The sequence below is a fragment of the Agelaius phoeniceus genome, chromosome 6 (assembly GCF_051311805.1).
Source record: "Agelaius phoeniceus isolate bAgePho1 chromosome 6, bAgePho1.hap1, whole genome shotgun sequence".
Taxonomy (NCBI): Eukaryota; Metazoa; Chordata; class Aves; order Passeriformes; family Icteridae; genus Agelaius; species Agelaius phoeniceus.
In genome coordinates, this window is record NC_135270.1 from 29,599,899 (window position 1) to 29,621,127 (window position 21,229).

General features: G+C 42.9%; 1 protein-coding gene across 1 annotated transcript in view; it reads right to left on the reverse strand.

Annotated features, from left to right (window-relative positions):
- Window positions 1-447: 447 nt before the first annotated feature.
- Window positions 448-21,229, reverse strand: part of TTC9 (tetratricopeptide repeat domain 9) — a 28,579-nt gene continuing 7,797 nt past the window's right edge. Inside the window, exons 2-3 of the mRNA XM_054635139.2 lie at window positions 6,703-6,885; window positions 448-1,605 (exon numbers count right to left, since the gene is read on the reverse strand). Coding sequence (XP_054491114.1) covers window positions 1,526-1,605; window positions 6,703-6,885 — 263 coding nt within the window. The 3' untranslated portion in view covers window positions 448-1,525. The remainder of the gene's footprint in view (window positions 1,606-6,702; window positions 6,886-21,229) is intronic.

The following is a 21,229-nucleotide window of genomic DNA, read 5'->3' on the forward strand; positions in this document are numbered from 1 at the left end:
AGCCAACTGTCTGCAGATACCAAGTCTGCTGGAATCAAAGCACACGGCACTTGGCCGAACTTTGTTTAGCTCTGTTTCAGTTTCTGTGTTTCAGCTGAGGGCCAAGTGAAATAACTCTGGCTACACTTACTTGACACTGACCACCAGGGGATGAAACCACTCATGTACATCCTGCAACTGGGAACATGTCCCTGTGGGCCACTGCTGGGGCAAGTCACACTGAGAATATGTTTGTGGCACTTACTGATCCCATTATTGGCAGTTTCAGAAAAGGGCCTTTGAGCCAAGGAGACAGAGCTTTCAGAGAAAATCAAACTGCTGGAGAAGGTCTAAACAGGCCCTCTGGACTGCCAAATAGGCTCCAAAGCTGTTGGTCCTGCCCTGTTGTCAGCACCACATTCTCCTACAAAAGAAAAAAAACAGGACACAGGAACAACCAACACAAGGTGGGAGAATCAAGACCTCAATCCAATGTACTAATAATACTTAGCACTGTACATCACTGTACTGTTACTTACAAACATTAACTGATAACATCCTCACAACACCCCTGCGAGGTAGGGAAGTATTATTATCCCTAGTGTACAGATAGGGAAACCGAGGCACCAAGAGGCTAAAAGTGACTTGCCCAAGATCACACAGCAAGGCATTGGTAGAGCCAAGGTAAGAATGGAGACGTCCCTTGTTCCCCACCCCATGCTGACCCCTCCCTAGATAATGTTTCCTGTCTGGACATGGGGAACCGAAGAGGCTCCTTTGAAAAGCAGTGCCCAGACTTGTTGCCTATGAATATTTTTTATTTGCCTTTAATGAATTATTTCACAGTTTTTCCCTCACACTGTACACCATGCTTTCATAGTCCATTCAGCGCTCTGTGGTGGCCCACAGCCTTCTCCTCTGGCACTGGGACAGCTCTGCAGGGGGTTCATAGGGTGCTCTGTGCTTTCATAAAGAGGATGTTTAGAAACAGTTTTCACTGACATTAGACTGGGAGCATGTGAGCTCTCACTGGAGACCAATAACACACACTGGAGAAGCAGGCAGAGGGAACTGATGGTAAAAAGGCATTTGCTGTTCCCTGTGGAATGACCAGTGGCTCTCTTGGTTTCTTAGCTCTTCCAAGCTCCAGTGATCACTCAGAGCAGAAACCCTCTGTCTCCAACTTGCCTGGTCAGGAAGTCGTTGTTCTGGGGGTTGCTTCCCTAATAAGTAATAGGCAGTCAGTTTAGGACCAGGCAGGTCCCCCAGCATTGCCTACTCCAGGTGTGTGACACTGTCTGGGAACAAGGCTGGCTGTAGTTGTTGTGCTCTTTTGCCATGGGGAAGGGGTATTACCATGGTTGGCAAGCAGCCATATCCAGCGTCCAAGTCTCTTTCATTTCAAAACTGGTATTCAATGAAGAGCAAGGGAGAGTGGATGGATGAGGAGATGAGGATGAGGCAGAGCAAATGGGAAAATCCACCAAATGAGCTTCTAGGAAGGAAATGTTCCCCCTTGGGCACTTCAGCTGAAGTGGCTTCATTTTCACAAGGTTTCCTTCTCTCTCTGGGAACATCTGCTGAGCTTCATCTCTGTCAGCTGGATGTATCGTATGACATTGGTATCTGCAGGGAAAGAACACACAGAGGTATGGTGGTTACACAGCTCCCTGTGGCAGACAGACAGAATGCACCCTCATCCCTGGGACATCACAGGGGAGCAGCACGGCTCCAGCGCTGTGTGCTGGAACAACACCAGTTGGAAAGGGCACTGAACCAAACTCAGAACCTTTGGTTTTGGAGAGCGTGGTCTGATTGCACTCACCATCCCTATTGCTCACAGTATTGCCTCAGCTAGTTTTTACTTTCTATCTGATTAGGCAGGTCGGCACAGTTGAAACTTTCCAGGTCATCCTTGCCTGTATTTGTGGAATGACACACGTCTAGTGGCTTCTCTTCCTGCAGTACCTGCATGCAAGCCCCTAAAGGCATTTTGTGTACAGTTATGCTCTGCCTTTTCACTCTCCCACTCTGTTTACAGCCTATTCCACTCTTTTCACATTTTTCCATGATGAATAGAATTGGGAAGAGCATCCTTCACATTGTCTTGTCTTCTTCCCTTAAATCTTCTGCTTGGATGTCCTTCCACCATGACACTCTTTCTGCAATTTTGTCATATGCAATATGCTGCATACTGCCTTGTCTATCTTGTCTTATGAAGTTCCTAGAGGTACAGAACAACTGATCCATCCTAGTAGAAAGCTGTGATATCCCAGCAGTGTGAAGGTGATAAGCTGAGCCTTGTTGTTCCTTCCAGAATTTCAGAGCATCAACACACCTCACAGACTATGTGAGTTTGGCTTTATCTCCTGGTCTGAGCCCTAGGGGAACCTGATTCACCCTGAATCACGGGTTGATCTAAATGAGTACATGTCTCCAGACAGAGCTAATGATTCTGCAGTCATGGTCAATCCTCTCTTTAACTCTTTAAGCTCTTTACGCTGATTTCTATCATGAGGAAAACTTCACACACTCATGGCACCCACAAAATGGCAAAAGCCATGTAGTACCAGAAGCAAGCAAGTAAAACCACAGCAACTTTCACTTCTGTATTAAAAAATGGTTCTTTGCTCACAGCCTTGCTCTGACAGCCAGCCAGAGTCACATTGGTCCCTGAAGTTATTAGATCCTGAGACACCAATCAGAAGTGCAATGCAGTCCAATCAGAGGACAATCTCGTCTCCTCCTCATTCAAACTGCAATGTGTTCCACACCAGCTAGGGAAATGAGAAGTGCTTCAGCTTTCAAAGTGATGAACAAATTACTGGGAACATGTCCAGCACTAGTGAGGGTGGGTATTGCACCCCCCAAAGCAGTTGTGGGTGCGAAGCTTCCTTTAAAGATGAGGACATCTCTGTTGTGCCCTCTGCCAGTGCTGAATCAGTGCCAGACAGATCAATTTCCTGCCACACAGAGCTATCCACAAACATGCCATGGGGCATCTGTGGGCCATGGCCATGCTGTTGTGACTTCTCAAGTTGTCTCTGGTGAGGTGGGTCTCCCTGCTGAGTCTTCTGCAGATTCAACTACATCATCCTAGGCACTCCAGAGGGTGGGATTTGATGACTAAGCTCCTGGACCCATTTGGGACATTTTAAATGAGTTAAGAATTCTGCTGTTGCTTCTGTCAACAAGATGCACCAGCTGTTTATGCATTAGCACTTCTTACCAGCCCAGCAAATTTTAAAGCAGCTCTTTAAAAAACAGAACTATTTCAGCTGTGCGGCCTCCTGGAACGAAGAAATTCAGTTGAGGTGGTAGTCCTGAATTTTAGGCTTAAAATGAAATGAGTGCAGTTGGCTGACTTAAAATGAAATGAGTGCAGGGCAGGACACACAGCCTGAGCAGGATCCTGCCATGCTGCCTGCATCTTACTGTGACCTCTGCTCTGTGCTCTTCTAGGCTCTGATGGGCTGTGCTCTGGGTACACATCCCTACCACCGAGTTACACGCTTGGAATGCCTGCCTGGTGCAGGTGAGAATGGATAACTGTGGGCATGTCAGGAGATCCCACCTGCCTGGGCCCGCAGGGACTGAGCATCTCACTGAGGGCAGAGGTGGGCTCATAATTGGGAAAAGCTGCCAGCCTCCTTTGGCTTTCAGGTAACATAGTGACTGCTGATGGCACAGCTTCACTCACCTGGGAGATTTCAACATGCCTGAGAAGCCATGGGCAAAATAATTTGTAGCCTGACAGAGGGTGGGAGACACTCCCATTGCAAGCTATTTATAGATCTCTCAGGCTGGTTTTGGCATGTTTTACTTCCTTTGTGAGGGCCATTATTTTACCAAGGAAGAATAATGAGAACAGCACTCTGTTTACAGGAGTGGAGCCCTGTCTTTGTCAAGTTTTTCTACCAAATACTATTGCATCATACTAGCTCTACCTGCAGAAGTATTTCAAAGTTATGTGGAAATGTTAATGAGAAAACAGATCCACTGATCTCTCAGTGCAGAAAAAGTGATCCCCATTGGCTGATGTGGAAATAGGTAAGAACAATTCAGATAAGGGGTCACACCCATGCAAAGAGGTACTGCTAGAGCTCCAACAGGAATGTGTTTCCTGGCTCTTAGGACTGTGCCTGTGTCTCTCCGCAGAGTGGCCTAATGCTATTTTAAAGGTCATTTCTGCTTCCCCTACAGCTTCAGAGCCCAGTTGCTTATCTGCTGTGCAGACACCATGGTCTGGGTTTTGTTCCCAGGATTTCTGAGTCGCAGGGGTGCAGGAAGGCAGTGCCTGAGTGCACAGCACAAAAAACATCTGGTCCGGGCTGCCCGCAGGATATCTGAACATGGGCTCCCAGCACAGGGACAGCAGGGACCACTGTTTGACAATACCAGGCCATTCCCACCTGATGGTCTGGTCTCAATCCCAGTCAGTCCCTGCCCTGACAATGCAGCCCCACTGGGAGAGGGCTGAACAAGGCTTGCAGCAAGGTGCATGTTTGGCTGCATGTGCTGCCCCAGCCTCTGGACACAGAGCTCATGGAGGGTCTATGCATGCTCTACATGACTTAACAGCAACTTCCCTCTTCCTTAGTAGGAGGGTTATACAACTATCTCGTGTTATTTCAATCTGCTTTTGTGATTTTTGTTTGGAAGTGGCACAAGAAATCAGGCCAAATCCAACCTTCCTTCACCCTGGGCAGATAGTGAATAGCCGTAAGGGATCTGCTGTGCTGACAGCCCTTTAGAAAACTAAACCCCTTTGCTAACTAATTTCTCTTTACCATTCAAAAGCTCTCCCATCAAAGAGAATAACTGCCAGTGATTTGTGCCAAAAACATTCCTTATTAGAAAAAAAAAAGAACACACAGAACATGACTGCAATAATAACCAGTGAGCCTGGTGAAACCTCAGATAAAGGAAAACAATCACACTTTGCAGATGGAGACATTTCAAGTGGAGACACTGACTTATTCCAGGTCACATAATAATTCTTGATAGTGCTACCTAATTCCTATTACTGCATTTTAACAGCCACATCCTTTCTTACTGTACATATTCAATTCTTTCCCCCTGAATGCCCTTCAAGTTTTCCATAATCATAAATAAAACAGTGGAACAACAGCCTTGAATGGTCTACAAATAACAGGAAAGAGTCTGATGCAGAGCTGAAGGCCAGAACTGGGTTTTGTATACATTAAGGGCCTTTAGGGACATTTTTTGGTATTTTTTTGTAGCAAGTAGTATTTGAAATTGTTGCTGTTGAATAAATTAGTATTTATTTCAAGAAGCAATGAGGAATACCAAATAAATAGTATCACAAGGAGAGGGTTGGTAAGGGAGCACAGAAACATATTTAAGAAATGGAAGCTAAGCTGTTCAGCTAAAAGAAATTTTTCACATCTAAATCTCGTCAAAACTTCAAGGTTAGGATAACTTATTTTCCACTGACTACTTTTCTCTTGCATATGCTTCTCCATTTCCTGGTTCTGGCAAGGGCTGAAAGCAGAAGGGCACACTGTAAACTAAAATAGGCTAAACTGAGCTTTGAAACACATTTGCTCAGGGAGTGTGGGGTGCACAGCTGTGCTGTCAGACTGCCCAGAGCCCATGGCCAAGCACAGCAGATGGGACCAAGCACCCTTAGGGGAGGTGGAAGAGGAAGGAAATCCCAGCACATTCCCAAGCACACCCTCCCTGATGGTCCTCCAGGGCACAGCCACTGCAGGAGCCCTGCAGGGCCAATGCCTGTAAGACATCAAGCACAGCCAGTCTAACAGCCTCCCTTCCCTCCTCTAGTTCAATGAATATCAGGTCCACCATGCTCCACCAGGACCCAGGCTTGCCCCTCTTTCCCACCCAGTTTTCACTCGTCTCAGATTCATATGAAGAGCTTCTCTGTAGGATTTTCTTTGCACATGACTTCCATTTTAATTTCTTGAAATTCTTTAATTTTGAGTTCTACAAAATTCCTTTATATTTAAAACCACAGTGTTGTTTTATCTCCCTATTATTTCTGAAAAATAAAAGCATCATCTCTGCCTCACCCTCTGGCCTTTCACCCATGTTCTGAGGCTGGTCAGGTTAGCATGGAAATGGTTGCGCTGGCAAGGCTCAGTTGTTTGGATACATAATTTCATTGCTGTCCCCAAATGAACTGTATGGTTTTAACAGATGGATGACAGACACTTAACAAGGAATTGGCTGATTTCATGGGAGAAGCTGAAGCATCCTGATGAAGCTTTGTGGGTAAATGTCTGTCTCCTTGATCAAAGCAGAATACTAACCCTTTACTGAGATGGCAGAAGGCTACTAAGGATGACAGTCTCCTGGCATTGCTAAGAGGAAAAAGCTTTTTCTCAAAAAGTCAGAAAATGTAATGGTTGGGGTACACTCTTTCCCTGCCCTGCTTTCTTCTTCAAAAATAAGTTAGTGTGGAAAAGAGAGGCAGGATCCCCTCCACACTCTCAGCATTCCAGCAATACTGTCTTCTTCCAGGTCATGCTGCAGCCTTGGCAGCAGTTAATCTTTGGGCACTGTGACCTTGCTGCACTGCCCACGAGTGCTTGAAGGGGAGTACAGGCAAAGACATACAGTGAGTCATGCATGCTCTTCCCTGTGGAAATCAATGCAATCAAGTCAGGGACAGATACATCTCATGGAAAGAAATACAAAAGCACTCAGGGCAAAGCCACATCCCTGCTCCCTTCCCCATACCTGTCGGCTGGCGGGATCTTGCTTCTTTCAGGTAGTAGAGGGCCTTGTTGAAGTCACCCAGGTGGTAAAATGCCACTCCCGATCGATAGAGTGCCTTGAAGTTCTCGCCTTCCTTCTGCAGCACTTTGAGGCAGTATTCCTTGACCCGCTCGTAATTCACCAGCTCCGCCTGGAGCAGGCAGGCTGCAGGGCATGGGGAGGATGACAGACAGGAAAACATTAGTGCTGGAGTTTCCTCTGCTCTTGCAATATGCACGGGAGAGCAGCTTAGGTGAGGGAAATGACTCAGCCCCGTGATTCAGAAAGGGATTGTTTGCCAAACCCGATTGTTCGTAATTTAAATACCAATGCTTCTATTTTTGGCATTGCAAAGCAAAGGGATTGTGTTTACTCCCGGGAGACACATAGGCACATGAAACACTGGGGGAGAGAGGGAAAATATAAACACCCCTCCACAGCTCTGGAATGCCACACAGTCTTGTGGCAGTGGCTGGCTTTATTTGTTGTGAAATCGCTTCCCGGACTGAGCTCTGAAAAGTACAAAAAGTTGGACTAACAATTATCCGACAAAGAGAAAGGGGGATAAATTGGATCAGATTTCGTATTTGGCTTAATCCAAGGCTCTTAGGTATAAAAATAATATGTAATTGTCTTTTATCCAGGAGATCCTGTACAGAGTTTTGCTATAGGAAACGACAAGGGGTTCTGCCCTGCTGGAATGTGCTGTCAGCAAACCAGAGACACCTGGAGTTGTAGTACAGGGAACAAATGTGCTATGCTGCCTGCTCTCTGCTAAGCACTGCAACACAAGTTCATTCTCAGAGGTGAGTTCTGCTGACTTCCTAAAGGAAAAGGCAAACAGTAAATAAACAATATGTTGAGAGTTCTGTGTGCTGAAGGACAATTGTTGCATAAATGTCTAGGAGCTGAAGAAAGTGCCCATTGTGAGTTTCCCACAACTAGAAATGATATAAAGGGGAAGATCCCTGAGCCACGCTTTACAGCCATGTTCATGGCTTTCTGTAGTGCCCACTCCAGTGGGCTAAATCTCATACAGGTGACCTGAGCATTATGAATGGCTTGGGGAACACTGACAAAAATAGGACATGATGCAGTCACAGTTCCAGGGAAATAAAGTTGTGCTGCAACACAAGCCCATCTAGTGCAGCAATCCAAGGCTACTTGGAGAATGACACAATTTGGGGAAGGAAGGCAGAATGCCACTGCAAGGATCAGTTCAGAGGCTGGCAGTCAAGTGCCAGGGCATGGGGAGAAATTTCCCATTGCAGGTGGTGTTACTCAGTGTGTCTCTGGCAAGGAGGAGACTCAGTGCTCCTGGAAATCCAAGTCATCACAGGTCAGGTGTCACCAATGAACAGCCAGATTTAATTTCTTGCATGGTAACTGCAGCTGAGAGGATACGGTACTGGGTCAGAAATGTGATGCACTTCTTCATCCCCTTTTCCCATACCCCAAGAGTAAGCCCTACAATCCTTTCTGTATGACACTTTACTTCATGAGAAGGAGGCTGGCTAGATGACCTCCTGAGATTCTTCCAAGCTAAATTAGTCCAAATCTATGATCACTTAATGTGGACAAAGTACATTTCTAATGCAAATACACCTTCAAAACTTAAACAGCTTACTGGGAACAATCATACACAGGCTTCTACCACCAGAGCACTGATGCTAGAGACATCAGTGCTCTGGTGGTAGAAGCAGATTTAACACGGATTTAACAGGGACTGCAGAACTTGTCCCATTGCAGGTACATTAAGTGACAGAGCCATTACTAAAAGAGCTTTGTCCTATTTGCTTTAATAATAGAATGGCAGTATATATTCTAACACCTCCTGCCATTATGTGCATAGGTATTTTGAAAGGTTCTGATTTGTTATTTGATTTCCAGTTAAAAACCACATATATTTCTAAAACTTTAATGGCATTTCCTTATCCAGAGTTTGTCCCTTCCTATTTGTCACACATTGATTTTTCTCACTCTGTTTCTAATGGAGCTTGAAATGACTGTGCCTTGTTTTTCTTTATTTTTTAAAGCTATTGAAAAGATGACTGTGTAAATTTACTGCTGGCTTCACTGCCCCAGAAACAGGATTGCTTTGTTTATCTGCTGACCAGTAACATGTACAGCAGTGGCAGTAGCTTTCTGCACACTGCCAATCTGAGCCAGCTTTTCACGTTCTGCCTTTCAGAGCTACTAGGGGGTGGATTTCAGTTTCTCTGTTCATTTGCTACTTGGTATTTCCAGTGAGAGTCACAGAAATTACTCTGGGAAAAATGACAGGTGGTCTATTAATGTATATTAACTCCGTAATTCCATACTGTACTTGCTTCACATATTCATTGAAAAGAGAAGAAAAACTTTCCCACATCCTGCTATTTCATAAACCCAAATGGGTTTCCAAATATCCAGCTGGATTCTTTCTGTGACTCATACTCACAGTAAAGCTTCTGCAGGGCATCCCCGCTAACTGTGCACGTGGCGGGGAGAAGTCAGCACCACATGGCCAGCATGAGAGACGTGTGTTTATCTGAACAAATAGAGCAGATGGATGTGCAGGAAACAGTTCTGCTGGAAGAGCTGGCCACTTGGAGAGCCACTGTTGGAAGCGGCTATTGGAAATGAACCTGAAGGGAGTACCTCCCTTATAAATATTTAGACATGCATGCTTCCAGTTCTTGGCGGCCTGAAATGATCTTCATCTACTGTGGTCCGACAAAAATACTGAGGCTGTTAGTAATTCAGCTTTCAGAAATGGAGAAGATATGGAATCTTTGAACTTCTTACCTAATTCAGTCAGGGGAGAATTGTTTTGAAAATGTGTTGTTTTCCTAAACAGATGTGTAACTCTGGCTGGGAGTGTTTCTTTACCATATCAAACACCTTATCACACTCCTTCTAATTTCATTTTAGGCCCTTGGTGAATCCCTCTGAGGAACAGAGCTCACTCAGAGAGACCAAATCTAGAGGTTTATCCAGATCATCCTCCTGCTTTCTTGAAACTGAATGGGCTTGATCCTACACAGCACCAGCTCTAGTAACTCTCTGGTGATTGAAGGGTGCTCTTTACTTGCAGAGGCAAACTATAGTTGCCCATTCCCAGCAGGTCTTGTCATTGTAATACAGCACCTGGGGATTACATCTCCCCCACTCAGAAAGGTTGCTTACCCTGCTTCCAGCAGCATGTGACAGTTATCCATCATATTTGGTTATCGGTCTCAATTTGGCAGCTGATTCATTGTGTCAGCTTAAGCTATAATTCTTAACTTTTAAGCCTATGTATGTCACATAGTGATGAAGAATCCCCATCTGCTGTAAAATAAAATCAAATCAAATAAAAGCCATCTTGAAACTACTGGGTGTAATGTGCCTTGGGAACAGGCAGAAGGTTAATGCTATTAGCTCCAGAGGAGGGGCCCTGTCCATCACACTTCCCAACTGACTGCTGATGTTTAAGCAAGGAAATAGAAAATGTGCCTGTTTTTCTTCACAAGAGTAATGTTAAACCTAGATTTGTACATTTTAATTAGTGGATTCAAATCTATGGCAGCCAGCTCCATTTTAGAGGTGCAGTACAGATCTGGTACCAGTAGATAAGTGAGCTAGTTTGTATAGCCCTGTTCAGCACAAGGTTGAGCAAAACCAAAGATTAAAGCACCTGTAGAGCCAAAATACATCTACACCTTTAACATTTACCAGCAGCTGTGGTGAGCAATGATGGGAAGTTGTAACTAAAATCCTGGCAATTCAAGGGTTTGGATTCTACTTTATTCCACCTTGAAATAATTTTGAATTTCAGAGTATCTTTCAGGATGCATCTAGGCTTGACAGGTACCAGTGAGAAGGAATCCATGACAGCTTTTTTATTTCAAAGGCTAATAACTTTAATGTTTAGGAAACATCACTACATTTCCATACTGATTTTTGTTTAGCTTCAATTTGCTAGCCACACGTTACCCTGAAAAGCCTGCGTATCCTTATTGTGTTGGTACTTTGAGACTCTGATCAAGTCCTTCATCTTCTCTTTATTAGCTTGTATAAAGTGTCATCTGGAATCTCTTACTAAAAAAAATTAAAAAAAAAAAAAACAAACTTATTTTTTCAGCTTTCCTTGCTTCTATAGCTACTCTCTGAACACTCAAAATGAAGTTCAACTGATAGTGCTGTCAGCGTCTTACTACAGAAACCTTTTCTGTGAGAATACCTCTGCAGGTTATGCAAGAAACTCAGTTTGGCCCTAACTTTTGGCTTCTAATTTTGGCTGAGCTAAAAACTAAGTCTGGGAGTAGCATGTCCAGGCTTTAACATGGAGATTTTGAACAACAACTTCAAGAGACTTGCTTAGCTGGGAATTTTCACCAAAGGGCAAATCTTCATTCCAGAGCAATTGTCCAGACACATTTTATGCCGGTGGCTAAATTCCCACTGTAGGTAAAGCTCAAGGCCTATCCATGTTACAGAAGACTTAAGAGAGTGGGCTGAATTGCTGTGCAAGCAGCATTAGGGCTGTGCAAGCATCCCTACCCTGTGGCATGTTCCTTGGGCTCAGCACACTGAGATGAAAATGCCTTCACCTTACAGGAAAATCTTGGGTTGCAAACTCATGTTTCACAAACTCCTGTTTTGTTTGCTTTCACTGAGGTAAGCTGGTTGCATTGCCTATTTTTAGGATTTTCTTGTGCCTTTCACTGAAAGAGAGAGTCAGCTGCTTATAAGCTGGTCCTTTAAGTTTATGACCTAAAATATTCCATGTGTGATATCCACCTTTGATATCTGCTTTTGGAAAATGTCGGACAAGACTGTTCAGGTATTTTTGAAAAACAGGCTAGGGAAACATGGCTTATTTTCCCCTTGTTAAAGATTTCTGGTGACTTCCTCTTTGAATGCATCTCATTCCCTCATCATTTGGCTTTGCAAACAGAAATCTGGCAGATATCCTTTGTGTCAAGCAAGTGCCTTCTGTTATCCCCAAGGTAATCTTGAGCTGGCCAACTGGTAACCTTCTGAAAATAAAACCAGTATGGTACTCAAATACTGTAGAGATATGCTTTAGAATCTGGTACCCAAATCCTTTGAATATTCAGTCCACCCTGGGCACAATCTGATCCAGAAAAATATTGTGATCTGAAAACTCTGAGATGCTAAAATACTGTTTTTGGCTCACTGGTCACAGGAATAAAGAGCAGAAAGTGGAAACCAAGCTAAGAGGCGTTGCTTCAGTTATGACAGAAAGATGGGGGGTCAGAGGCACAGAAAGGGGTTTCTGGTGAAAGCAGTGCATAAGTGAGAACTGAGGTCTATTGGGGAGGTAAAGTCTGGGTGGAGATGTGAAGTTAAGAGTGTGGGGCATTGTGCTAAGGACATAGCACACAGTGTATCCAGCCTGGAGACCAAGAGGAGCATTTATAGCAGTGCAATCCAGACAGAAGAAACCAATCTCCTTAGCTGTGTATGGCAGCAGCATCTCTAGCACACCACTTAGCCACAGTCACATCCCTGCTCTGAATCCCCTTTTCCTGTGCTGGGATATCACCAAGGGACACTAACCAGCACTGCTGAAAGGCTACCTTTGCAAGCAGGGCAAGGAGTAGGTGTCCTGTACAAAAGTTAATGATAAATCATGTGGTTGAACCACTCTTACATACCTGTGCAGAAAGGTCTGAATCCAAATGACCTTTCTTTTCAACCCTTAGAAGGAAAAAAAACATCCTGTATTGATTTGTTTAGTTGCAATGCAGAGAGAAGTAGCTAAACTAATTACTGCTTAAGCCTGAAGTGGATCTTCCCTCTTTACTGTATTTATTCTTGACTCCACCACTAGAGTTTAATAACATATGTGGATTGTTCCTCTTTAGCAAGTGCTAGGTACTCCAGCCACTACAAACTCAACCTGTATTTCACAAATTGACAGTGTCATTCCCAGAAATAACCGCAATTAAAAACTCTGCAAAATACTTCGCTTTTGGATATGATCTCACCTTAGGTATAGCAGCCAGCAGTTCACTTAAAATCTATTTAATTGCAGGAAGATGGTTCCTATTCTTGCTCTGGGGTTCTACTTTGGGAAACATGATTGATACTTTAATATAATTCCTTCAGGGTTTTATTCAGACATTTGATTAAGACCTTCATATATCATTAAACAGGCTTTGTTCTCCCATCTCTTTAAGGCTCAAAATAACAGGGCAGACTAAGAGAGTCCTGTATTTCAGAAGGCTTGGTGATGCTCTCCCTCAGGAAAGAGAAAACATGGTAGTGCTAAGTTCTAGTTTAAGCATTTGGGAAATTATTGGAATATAACAACAATAATAACAATAACAAAACCCAAATCAAACAGGAGGCAGCAGGGCGACAGGGGATGTGGAAAGAAAAAATATTTGTCTTGGATTAGACAGCAGCCTTCTAACCATGCCACTAGTGCACGTATCATTAATCTCTGTTTGCTGCAGACTGTGTAAATGGTGTTGACGAACAGCACATGGAGTTTACAATGTTCACTGGAAGAATTAAAATGGCTACCATTACTATATGAGACTGAAAATGTCAGTCATGTGTTAGTAATTTGAATATAATTAATTTCTAAAATAAATCAGGTAACATGTGACTCACAAGATGATGCTGAAAATGTAAAGGGTTATTTTAGATTTAAAGTCACCTTGGACTTAAATATAATTTTAATGTACAGCCTAAAAAGAACTGGCTACTGGAATGCTTATTCAAATTTCTCTGGATTCATTGATCCTGAGTTTGTAAACTGCACGGGCTACATGTAGAAGGCACAGCCCAAGCTTTAACCTATGTTTTAACTTGTGTTAAATTTTCAATAGATTGGCAGTAAAAGAAGCCATATAATGTGTGAATGTAAGAAGCCTGCAGCAGAGGAACTGAGAAAAGCATCCATATCTCCACAGAGCTCCATGTGTGCTGTGCCTTTCAAGAATGCAAACCAGCATTCCTCAAAAGAGGATGCTTAAAATATCTATTTTTTTTCAGAGAAATGCTGCATGCAGTTTCCCTACTAGACTGAGACACTAATTAGGACATCCAGTTTCCAAACAATCTATTCCATTAAATATTTCTCTTCTTTCTCTATAGTCCAAGCTTGCAAACAAAGAGAATTTTCTGGCTTCTCACCAATAAAAAGCTAATTATAGACAGCTTGATAATGTCTGACAATAATCTGGTCAGCTGACTCCTAGTTCCCAGACAACCTTAATGAGATGAAAAGGGAATATCACAATGACAGTACAACTTTTCAGCCAGTGGCTCTCATTTATTCCTCTCCAGGTACCAAAAAGGCCTAAACATACCCGTATGTTTCTGCTTGCAGGCAAATGGGTGGAAAATTAAAATCCAAACTGTATGACAGGTTGCCTCTCTCCATAGGGAGGGATTAATGCTAAATGAAGTGTGGATCCACAAATGTTTGTAGAGCCAAAGTGAGCCACCTCTTCCAAACAGCCTTCCCCTTCTTCTCAGCCTGACTCAATTTGTGAACAGATACCAACTGTTCCTCCCCCTCCTGCCATCCTGGCAATGCTTTCCTTCCAATACATAGCATGGTCTCTTTCAGTTCTCTGCTGCTCCTGAGTCCTTCATACCCATCAAGAAGAAAGATCCCAACTTCATCATTCCAATTAGCTCTTCCAGGAGAGAGAGAGGCAGTAGCAGTGACTGAAGTACGCTGGTGCTTCCACCATGGTACACATTAAAAGGTATTTAGTAGTTCTCAAAGGAGCTGCTGAGTCTGTGTGTTAGGCTTTTTGTGGCTGGCAGCCTACCCTAGGACTAATGTGAGCTGTCAGAACAGATCAGTTAAACTCCAGTCTGTGATAGGATGATCAATCTTGAAGATAAAGGAAAAACAATAGATATCTTGGCTTTTACACTAGTCTAATGACAAATTTTAGTACATTTTCTTAAGCAAGTTGAAGGAGCATAGTCTAAATGAATAGACTTCATTCTGTTAACAAAACGAAAGGCAACATTAAGTAGTTTGCACTGATGCGTCCTAGGCCCCATGGCATTTGGTATTGTCAATACAGACCTAAATGACAGACTGTAGACTGTCTTGTCATTTTGCCCATAACTTCTAGATGTGAGAAGCTAGTATCTGTTGGAAGGAAGGGGGCAGAATTCCAGAGGATCCCCACAAATTGGTGGTGGTGTTCTGATAAAAACAGGATGCAATTCGACAGTGGCAAGTTAAAAGTTCTACAGATATGCAGGAAAAGACCCAACTGTAAGTCAAGCAGAGGAACAGGTAGTTGGAAAGCAATTCTGCTGAAAATCCACAGGAGGACCCTGACAATAACAAGTGGTCCAGAGAGGACAGGGCCTCACCAAGACAGTGAGGGAAGAGAGGCTAACCTTATTCATCCACATAAAAAGAAAAGAAGCAACTCAAATGCAAAGAAGGTTATAACCAGGAAACTATCTGTTCTCCTTGTACTGAGAAAGTAAGAAGAGGGCTTGCATTTCAGCTAGGAAAAACTCTATAGCAGTGAAAAGAGTAAACCTTTGAAAGAGACTGCTTGGGAAAATTGTGAAGGTTCATAGCTTTGCAAATACTTAAGAACAGGTTAAGCAAATGTTACTTGAGATATGTCTTATCAGTACACTTGTACCACTCATGGGTATGGATAGAAGACTCTTGACAGCTTTCAGTCCCATTCTTGATTGTCCTGAACACTCAGAGCATGAACATCCTGGGTTGCCCTTGAGAGCTGCCATTTAGTTCTAATTCAAAAGGTCCTGTTGGAGGATGTCAGAGCAACATCCTGGCCAGACATGGGGACAGGTAAGCATTTAAGAACAGCTGGCATGACTGCTAACCTTTGTTATGTGATTATATTCCACTATCTCATACTTCTGTAGGTTTGAAGAGCCTATTTAAAAGTGTTCATTATTTCTGTACGATGGTTCTGAAGCTACTTGAAGATAAGTTCGTGATGCTTTTTGCTTCCTTTTTTTCACAAATTCAGGGATGTAGTACTGCAGTTTTCCTTCAAAGAGCCAAGGCTTTGAGAAGCAAGGAATTTCAGCCTACTTTTCATCTGATCCCCATAGCTTCTGTTTTGTAAGAGTATTTTGGCCTACCACTTCCTGTAGTTACTAGTCCTTCAAATCAAAACCAGAGGCTTACTGAAAAATCTTGGCAGTGGTAATATTAAAGCAGTAGTTAAAATCTAGATTTCTAGTGAACAAGAACTTTCTGAATCAAAATCTGCCTCTAGTTATGTATCAGCAAATCTTTATTTTACCAAAATAAAGAGCTTCACATGGAGATGATCTTCATATTGCACCTTTGTTTTTCTCAGCCAGGAGAGGTAAGAGCAAAGTCCATCAAAGCACGGATACAGCAAGAGATCCAGTCAGGTTTTAACTACTACAACATTTTGATTCTATAAACTCTAAATTATAGAATTCTATAAATTCTATAAATAAATTCTATTCTATAATAGCTCCTACTGCAGCCACATTAGAAGAGATGGAAGTTCCTTCTGGCTTTTTTTTGCCAAGGCTGTTATTGTTGATCTACCAGGTTAAACACCCTGGAGGTTTCCTCCTCTATGACTATCTAGTAATCTTTGACCTGTCTTTATCTTTTAGAGTCAGTGGTCATCTAATCCAGTCTAGTCCAGTCAACTAGACATGCTTGGCCTTGAGATCTGTTCCAGTTGCTATTTATTCCACTGCCTCTTTGTTGCTGTTTGCTTTTGCTCACCTTGTGTTGCTTTACTTTCTCACTGTGGCACCTTCTCTACACTGTTCCCTTTCCTCCTCTGGGTTCCTGTTGCTACAGACATCCACTGAAGGAATCTTGTCTCTTGACTTGTTTTCACAAGGGAGGAGTACACAGAATTTTACCAGAGATCAGCAGCAGCAGATAACCATCTAGTAAATGTCTAGTGTTCAGCAGCAGTCAACTCCAACAACTGCTATCAAATATTTATAATTCTTACTGTAATATATTAAACACTGAAATTAAGGTCTTAATGGAATTATGTTATTTTTTCAAAACCCATATGAGACAAAGAGGTCCTTCTGTAAATAGGGAAGCACTTTGGAGGACATGAGGGATTTCAAGCTGCTTTCTCTGCTGAAGAGAAATGCATACTTTGCTCATTGTAGGTCAGACAACGAACAGCAGTACTGTGAAATGCAGCTGGAACAGCATGAAGGCTCTCCAATGAAGTCTCAGACAGTTGTGCATGCCATGATGGCCTCAAGCCTGGCTTACTGCAGCATGCTCACTTTGGGATGAAAGCAGGCACTTTGTGCTGTACCATGAACAAGGCACGATGACGTGGCTGGGTAACATCTGTGTGCTGTGCCCTGTGGTGGCTCACGGTTCACCTCCCAGGACACAGGACAGAGCTGACCACTGTAGAATCTGCTGAGAGCAGGCTTACCATGGAAAATTGATTGGGACTGAAATGATTTTGGATTTTCCCTGAACTCTCCCTGGCTGAAATGATTCATCTGACAAGATGGAGATGTCAAATGAGGAGGAATATTTCCTTCATTAAATTAATTACTCATTCATATGTTTTATCCAGATCCAGTGTAGCCTAAAGCTTTTCCATTTTAATGATGTTTTGAAACAGAGAGAAACCTTTATGCCTTTGTGGGAGGGATGGAGAGAAGAACTGAAAGAATCAAAGAGGCAAATCAAAAGTAAACTGTTTTCTAACTGAAGAGAGGTATAAAACAAAGTTCTCAACCTTATTTTCCTTAAAAATGCATTAAACAAACTTACTGAGAAGAATGATTTGTCAGCAACAGCAAACTAACCCTGCCTGTGCCAGGCTGTCACCTGCCTGAGCTTTGACAGGCCACATAGAGGCAGTTAAAGCATCGCCCTGTCATGCAGTTGAGCCTCTAGTGTCCCTGCTTCTTCCCTATCTTCCATTTATACCATATTAGTTTAGTATCATTGATACATCTCTCTTCCTATCAAATCGAGCTGGCCAACAGCTTTGAAAGTTACTGAGAGGGGACTGACAGGCAGACAGCAGAAAACATATGTACTTATGACTCATTTCCTTTGGAAATCAGGCTGAAAACAAATAAACTTAAGACCAGAGGGATGATTCAGAATATTATTTGCTTAAAAAAGTCAGACTTTGAACTATGCAAAAGCATAAGCCAGTCCTCTAATAAGATGTTTGCTCTTTAATATAAGCTGTGGCAAAGTGCTTCAGGTAAAAATCTCAGATCACTCCCAAAGCCTTCATAAACCACATTTATGCAGTGAATTGCTGGCAGTGGAAGGATGAGGCAGGAGTGCATCTCTGACTGGGGATAATGTCCACCCCAATAGCAGCTGTGTTCAGGCACCAGGAACACCAAAATCATTGCACTGAACCAATACAATTCTCTGTCTTGACTGTGCCTTTTGGATTAAGCTGAGGAAGAGGAAGATACGCTGTAACAATTACATGATGAATGGGTTCTGCTGACAAGGATGCTGGTCTGAAAAGAGATCACTAGTAGGATATCTCAGGAATAATTTCAGAATGGAGGTTGTTTAGTGCTTTATTAATTGCCCTGTGCCAAAGTCAGAGTGACCTACTGACTGTCAAGTTCAAAGATACTGTCAAAAGGGATGAGGATGACAATGTCATATATAAAGAACTACATGACCTGGTACACAGAAGTAAATTTATTTGCAATAGAATTTGGTGATACAAAATTTAAGACCATACTAAGAATTTTTTGCTAAAATTTTTGAGCTCATGAGTTGGGAAAAAACGAAGAGGAAAAGGACGTGAATACACCAGAAGATCAAAGAATGACTGAGTCACTATGTGACATGGCCATAGATGGGAAAATTAAAATCTTAGAGAAGTTTATTCAAAAATTCAAACCAGTTAGCAGTGGTTCTCAAGCATGAAAATGTAATATTTGCTTTTCAATTTTTATCCTATTTAATAGGGCAGCGAATGTTCTGATTAGCTGTATGTCTAAGCCTTCTTTTCTAACCTTATTAGGTTCTTTAACTCCATGATACCTTCTGGCACTTTACTCCCAAGTTAATCAGACCTGAGGCTTAAAAATTATTTTGTATTAATCTATTAATTTAATTTACCACCCCACCCCATGAGCCACCTCACAGTGGAGGTGATGGAGTTTGAGCTCCATCACAGTAGTTAGGGAATGTAAAAAGGAAAATCAATCTATTTGCTTTGTACTTCCAGTATAGGTGAGGATCTTACACTGCTCTAGTTTCCTTGCAGCATGAACACACTACTGTGTCTTAAGCAATTAATCATTGCAAAGCATTTAAGAGGACAGTAATCTAGGATTTGAATTATGTTAGTATTAAAAATATATGGTGACTAAAGGAGTTGAGGCTTAACTTTCCCCCACATTGTTTGATGAAAGAATGATTGCTTCAGGTATGGTACAGAGATTCTGATTTGATCCTTTTTGAATCACTAGACAACAGAAAAGGTGCCTTTGCAGAACAACAGCTAGGGCTGACTTAGGATGATTTTCCAGAGCACCCTAAGACACTCCTTCTCTCATTCTTTCAGCTGATCTTGCAGTTCTGCTTCTTCATGATCAGCTGGGTGGTGTGATGTTCTCCCTGGGCAGCTCCTGTTTGCTTGGATTTATTCTCTGAAAGTGTGGATGAAATAAAATCTTTCTGCCCTCTTCCTCTCTGGAAGCAGAGGTGAGCAGAGGTATGTGAATTCTCACAGCTTCTTCCCTGCAGCTGGTTGAAAGATTCTTAGATTGTCCTTTATTTCATAAAGATGCTTTTCATATCACAGTACATTTCTGGATTTCATGGTGACTGCAGGGATAACACAGCACACTGGGGGTAGATGTTTGTTAGTCACATTGGTCCAGGAATAGACAAAGAAAACACAAAAAGTCTGGCATAAATTTTCAAGTCCCAGACATGTCCTCGGCTTTTCATTAATTTCAGGAGTAAATTTCCTCTCCCATACTCTAGGGAATGTACGGGGCAATGGATACCCCACTGCTTGTTTTGTATTCTCATCTCCTTCTGCTTCAGGTAGCAGTAAACAGCTTTGCTGTCTGGAGTAGAGTCTTTCAAACTGGAAAAGGCTGAAGATAAGCAGCATCCAACTGAGCTGATCTGAAAGCAGTCTTTACATGTTAGGCTAAACCTTACAGACTCATCAAATGGGCAGCAAATTTTCACCACTGCCTCATTGGGTTCTCCCAAGAGGGCCCTGAATGCTAAGGTGACATATACTCAAGGTAACTCATCTGAGTTTCATCAGGTAGGAAATGAGCTTTCTGTCAGATGTCTCTGATGTGGCCAGGCCAGAACAATGCCAGGGGCGTGGAAACCTTGTAATCGGGGCATCAAAGGAGCTTTGGAAGCAAAATTTGAGGAACACTAGTTTGGTGGCTCTTTGCTGGCTGACCCAGCTGTTTCTTTCCAGCAGCTCCCAGGCAACTGGTTGGACAGCTAGATTATCAGAGTTTTGCTGTCTGCCACTCTGATATGAAAGGAGTTGCTGTTGCCATCGATGCAGAACAATCTACATGACAGCCCTCTAAACTGGCAGCAAGTAAATGCAGTGGGCAGTGCTCCCACTAAAGAAAGAAAGGAATACTGAGCAGTGTCTATAAAAGTAGTTGCTTTAGTAGGGCAGAGATTTGATCTGTCAAACACAGATGTGCTGGAGAAGGAAAAATGATGAAGCCTTGAAAGCAACAATCAGTGTCCTGGGTCCTGAAAAGCTTCTGTAGCAATGTAAGTAAGGATGGTTGTTTTCTGCACAGAGGGACATATACAGGGTTGCAGTTCCTGCCTTGTTGATGGTACATGTGCGTGAAAAGGACTGAGATAACACCATAGTCAGGACCTTGAGACACAGGACTTGTCAAGCAATGTTTTTCTGGAAAATATCCACAACTACTAAAGGTGCAAACAGCATGGGATTGCTTTTTTCCCCCACACTTCTGTTGGGAGGCTATTGCAGAACTATTTATTGATGGTGACTTACACTGCCAAAGGCTTTCAAGTTAAGTATGTGCTACTGTGATGGGCAGAATTGTGGTCATGGCCACACAGGACATACATGTGTTAGAATTCATGGCCTGGACTGGAAGAGTTGGTCATTTTATCAAGGTGAGTGACACAGCATATAAAGATAGGGAATAGAGTCTCATGCTTGCACACATACAGTAGAGAGGTCACACAAAACCAGGTAACCAGCACCAACTGACTGGCTTCCATTTACATGTCACATCACCCACCGAGGGGATGAGAGGACCTCACTGGCATAACAGAGATGGGAGGTGTCTGGGAAAGAACAGAGCTTTGTGTGGGAGGTCAAAAAGTCTGACATAGCTGTGCTGCAACTGGGACAGCAAGTAAAGGAATTCAAAGGGTAGAGGCACAGACTATGCAAGCAGCCCTGACTTCTGTGCTGAGACATATGATGGGAAAACTGGGTACACAGGACAAAGACAAGGAAAAGCAGATGGTGCTATCCAGCCTATGAGCCTCAGGGCAATG